We start from the raw sequence: 4,389 nt of genomic DNA on the forward strand, positions 1-4,389 counted from the left end.
ACATTTGAGAACCACTGGTTACTGCCACAGGTAAGTTTATACCCATGTGTTGAGGCAAACATGATTCAAGACAATTGCTCATCCAGCAATTCACACAAATAAAGTTAGTACATGCTTTTCTACGTTGCATCTATCTCACATGCTTCTGAGCTTTAATTGTTTCTGAACTGTAATTGTTTTCCCCTCATTGGACATCTTTTTAAGGATAACGTTTAGGTCTGACAGGTTAATGGTGATTCATTTATAAAGTAAATAGCCTACAATACACCACTTTCAAAATGACCAGCTCAACATGATCTACCCACCAAAAATATATGATCCCATTGCTGAAATGTGTTTAAAAATGCACCCGAGGGTGCAGGCGCTGCATGCTGGCGTATACATACAGCAAGACATAAGACAAACACACTTGGAATGAGGAAATAGAGGGACATTTTGAATTGGTAGGGTGTTTTTTTTGTATGTAACTTTGTAACGCTACTGACGTTTGTGCACAACAATCTTAAACAAAGTATTACATTGTGGGTTTGAGCTGACAATTAAATCACCAGATTACCAAAAGTTTATTTTATTTTATTAAATATATTTTTAGGACCATGCCATGCTGTTAACTACCTGCACAGCCTTTGTGATCTACTGGTAGATCGTAATCTACCTTTTGGGCACCCCTGCAATACCAATACACCATCATAGTGGAACCTTGTGAAAGTTGGTATTATCAAGGATGTAGGCCTATTACTTGCGCGAGCAGAGCGCAAGTACTGTTTTCGGCTGCGTATGTCTGTGACCCCCTCGGCCAATCAGCGATTGTGAATTTTTGGTGGCATCCCTGGCCAATCAGGGATTGTGTATTGTCTTTGGTGGCGTCGCTCGGCCAATCCAATCGGGGATTGTCTATTTTTGGTCGTGTCGCTCGGCCAATCAGAGTGCAGTTGGTAGCTTGCTGCGTATGTCGGTGGCCCCTCAACCGATTGTATTGGCTCCCGTATGCTGGTGGTGTCGCTATGCCAATCGGGGATTGGTTCATGACGTAACTATGTATTGTAGCGGCCAGCTATGGCTGCAGCCAATAGGACTGTCTTGGGGGTGGGACTTGAAGAGTGAGTGACGGGGGTCCTACGAGGAGGCTCTAGGTGCCGGGTTGTTTGGTTGAGAGTGCACGTCTACCTATGAGGAATATAAATGCTGTTGTTGTTCATGAGTGTCCTAAAAGGAATAAAGAGGGATCTTTATCGTTGGTAACTACGTCTCTGCCTCCTGTTCCTGGGATCGTTACAGTATGTTTATCTAAAAACTGACATATCTGGATGACGTAGCCAATTTGAGTTTCAAAGTTATAGGATGCTGATAGTGTCCGTTTCTATTTACCCATTTGCCAAAGAAGCTTCTATTTACCCATTTGCCAAAGAAGCTTGCAATTTACATTGGGAAAGAAGATACATAGGTGTAACAGACGTGATCTTGCGTTGTGTTATATGAAGCACCATAGACCAGGATCTCAGCAGTGAGTAGATTTATTCTCTGTACAGAAAGACAACGAGGCAATCACTGCTCTGCTCTTGTATACGTTTTCCACAATATCAGTTGCTGGAAATAAACAGATGCAGTACCATGAGAACACAGTATGTGTCTTTACAACTTTGGGTACATAAAAATGGGAAGTGCGGTAGGTTACGTCATTAGGTTATAGGTCATAGGTTACGTCAACCGCCTGAACTCTTAAAGTGACAGAACATTGGATCACAATACAATATAATGCCTGGGCAAGTGGAAGCACTATTAACCACGTTACATAGGCAAGACATCCTCTCCCGTTGGGTGGTCTAGAATATACCAGGGGTGTCGGACTCGTGGCAGAAGGGGCCAAATTCATCCCACAGAATCATTACGGAGAGTCATTGACAGGACTTGATACCAGACAGAGAATCAGGAGGTCATCATGTTGGACTGGGAAAGAGCAGACAAAAGACCTTTTGTTGAAGAGGAATTGGTCAAAGGACAAGAAGTTGAGTCTCAGAAGGAAGAGGAAATACCTCCCCACATCCTGCGCTGGGATCTGAGCCCTGAACAGATCCTGCAGATGTCTGACGAGCTCATTACCAAGTCCAATAAGGTGTTTGATGCCGTGGGTTCCCTGGGCCTGGACAGTGTCACCTTCAACAACACCCTGAAGCCCCTGGCCGGCCTTGAAGCCGAGTACACTGGCCAGTCGAAAACGTTAACATTCCTCATTCGTGTGTCTACCAGTAAGGAGGTGAGGGCATGCCCGCAGCTGCCTTCGTTTCACAAGGTCGTGAGAAGGAGAAATGTCCGGTCGAGGATTATAGCTCTGGCATTGACGGTGGATGAAGTCAATCTTGCTGTGGAGGAAAAGAGATATATGGAGAGAATGCTGGCTTGGAAAAGTATCCAAGAGATACACGACAATTACAACCCATATGTGCATCTCCGCAAAGAAGCCGGGAAGCAAGACCAGGGCATGTGCACTATTTTGACCTTCAGCAGGGATGAACTGGGAGGTGTTCCTGAGGACGAACTGAGCTACCTGGAAGCAGATGGAGACAAGCTATAGATCAAACATGACAAATACGTGTATTTTATGGAGAAATGCTATGTCCCTAAAACACGCAAGAAACTTGGGGAAGCATTTAACCAAAACCTGATGGAGTTTTTGAAGGAAGCTCTGGAATTTGAAACCTACCCTGACTTTTTCCTGCGTCAAAACATGGCAAAGTCTGCCAATAAGCTCTCCATCTTCCTGGAGGAGCTGGCCCACAAGCTCAAACCACTTGCAGACAAAGAGAGAATGAACCTCCTCCAACTAAAGGAGGATGAGTGTCAGCAGAGATCTCTGCCATACGATGGGAAGCTGTATGAATGGGACCTGCCATACTACAAGGCACAGGTGATGAAGCAGTATGGAGTGGATCACAGCCAGTTGAAGGAGTATTTTCCATTGGAGGTTGTGACCCAGGGTCTGCTGGACATCTGCCAGGACCTGCTGGGTCTGTCATTCAGCCCGGTGCACGGCGCCTCCGTGTGGCATCCGGATGTCACTCTGTACTGTGTTACCGACCTCTCCTCTGGGCAGACAATCGGACAGTTTTACCTTGACCTGTTTGACAGAAAGGGAAAGTACAAGCGTGATTCCTATTTAGGATGTTGCGTTGGGCTTCAGCCAGGCGGTCTACTGTCTGATGGGAGCAGACAGATGCCTATCGCTGCCATACTGACCTATTTCAGCAAACCCACGGCCGACGCCCCCTTGCTCCTGAAGCACAACGATGTCCGGGTTTACTTCCATGAGTTTGGTCACACCATGCACTACCTCTGTGCTCAGGTTGACTACGCTGCGTTCAATGCATTCAATGCAGAAAAAGATTTTACTGAGGCTCTGTCCAATATGTTGGAGAACTGGGTTTGGGGGAAGGAATCACTACAGAGAATATCTAAACACTACAAGACAGGAGCTCCGATTCCCGATGACCTGCTGGACAAACTCATCAAGTCTCGTCTAGCATACACCGGTATTATCTACCTGGAGAAGATAGTCCTGGCTAAATTGGTCCAGACTCTTCACGCTCAGCCTGGTTTGGACCCGGCTAATGAATGCAGGAGGCTCAGCAAGGACATTCTGGGATTCGCTGCTTTTCAAGGGCCTATCATGTCATCTATCTTTCACGGAGTGATGGATGGCGACAGTGCCAACAAGTTCTATCGCTACCTGTGGAGTGAGGTGTTGTCTATGGACATGTTCTACAGTCGTTTCAAAGAGGAAGGAATCATGAACCCTAAGGTGGGTTTGGACTACAGGAACTGCATCCTGAAGCCTGGTGCTTCTAAGGATGCCAAAGAGATGCTGAAGAACTTCTTGGGTCGTGAACCCAATCAGGAAGCGTTCCTCCTGAGCAAAGGAATAAAAGTTCCAACGTGTTCAGGTAGGAAACCCCGTCTCAGATGCTGGAGAAAGGACTAAAATTCTCAACATAGAGGACTAATGGTTTAACATCAAAGACAAATAAAATAAATAAATAAACTAAGAAAGAAAATGAAAATCTCAGTAGATCCTCATTTTCTGGAAAAACTCAAACCATGCGTGTGTGGCACCAACAACAACCATGCCACGTTCAAATTCACTTAAGCCACCCTTCTTCCCTCCTGATGCTCAGCATATCATCTTCACCATGTCGGTTGACCCACATGTGTGTCTTGGCCACGAGTTTGTGATTGTATTATTTTAATGACCCTGGGGGGATCTGGGATAAAGATGAAATCAAACAGGAACAATAGAAGTTGTGCCCGTCCAAAAACATTGTGAAGGCAGGTGGTGCTGGTCCCACAACGAGATCAAACGAGAAGCAAGGAGGACGTATACTGCACAATGTGGAT

The 4,389-nt window shown here is 45.7% G+C and overlaps 1 protein-coding gene across 1 annotated transcript; it reads left to right on the top strand.

Annotated features, from left to right (window-relative positions):
* Window positions 1-2,725: 2,725 nt before the first annotated feature.
* On the top strand, window positions 2,726-3,976 carry LOC308323439 (thimet oligopeptidase-like; the record flags this gene model as incomplete). Its single annotated transcript, XM_080775170.1, has 1 exon — window positions 2,726-3,976. The coding sequence occupies one exon, from the start codon at window positions 2,726-2,728 to the stop codon at window positions 3,974-3,976; it is 1,251 nt and encodes a 416-aa protein (XP_080631296.1).
* Between the last annotated feature and the right edge of the window lie 413 nt (window positions 3,977-4,389).

This window comes from Protomyctophum bolini (genome assembly GCF_963924005.1).
Source record: "Protomyctophum bolini genome assembly, chromosome: 11".
Classification (NCBI taxonomy): domain Eukaryota; kingdom Metazoa; phylum Chordata; class Actinopteri; order Myctophiformes; family Myctophidae; genus Protomyctophum; species Protomyctophum bolini.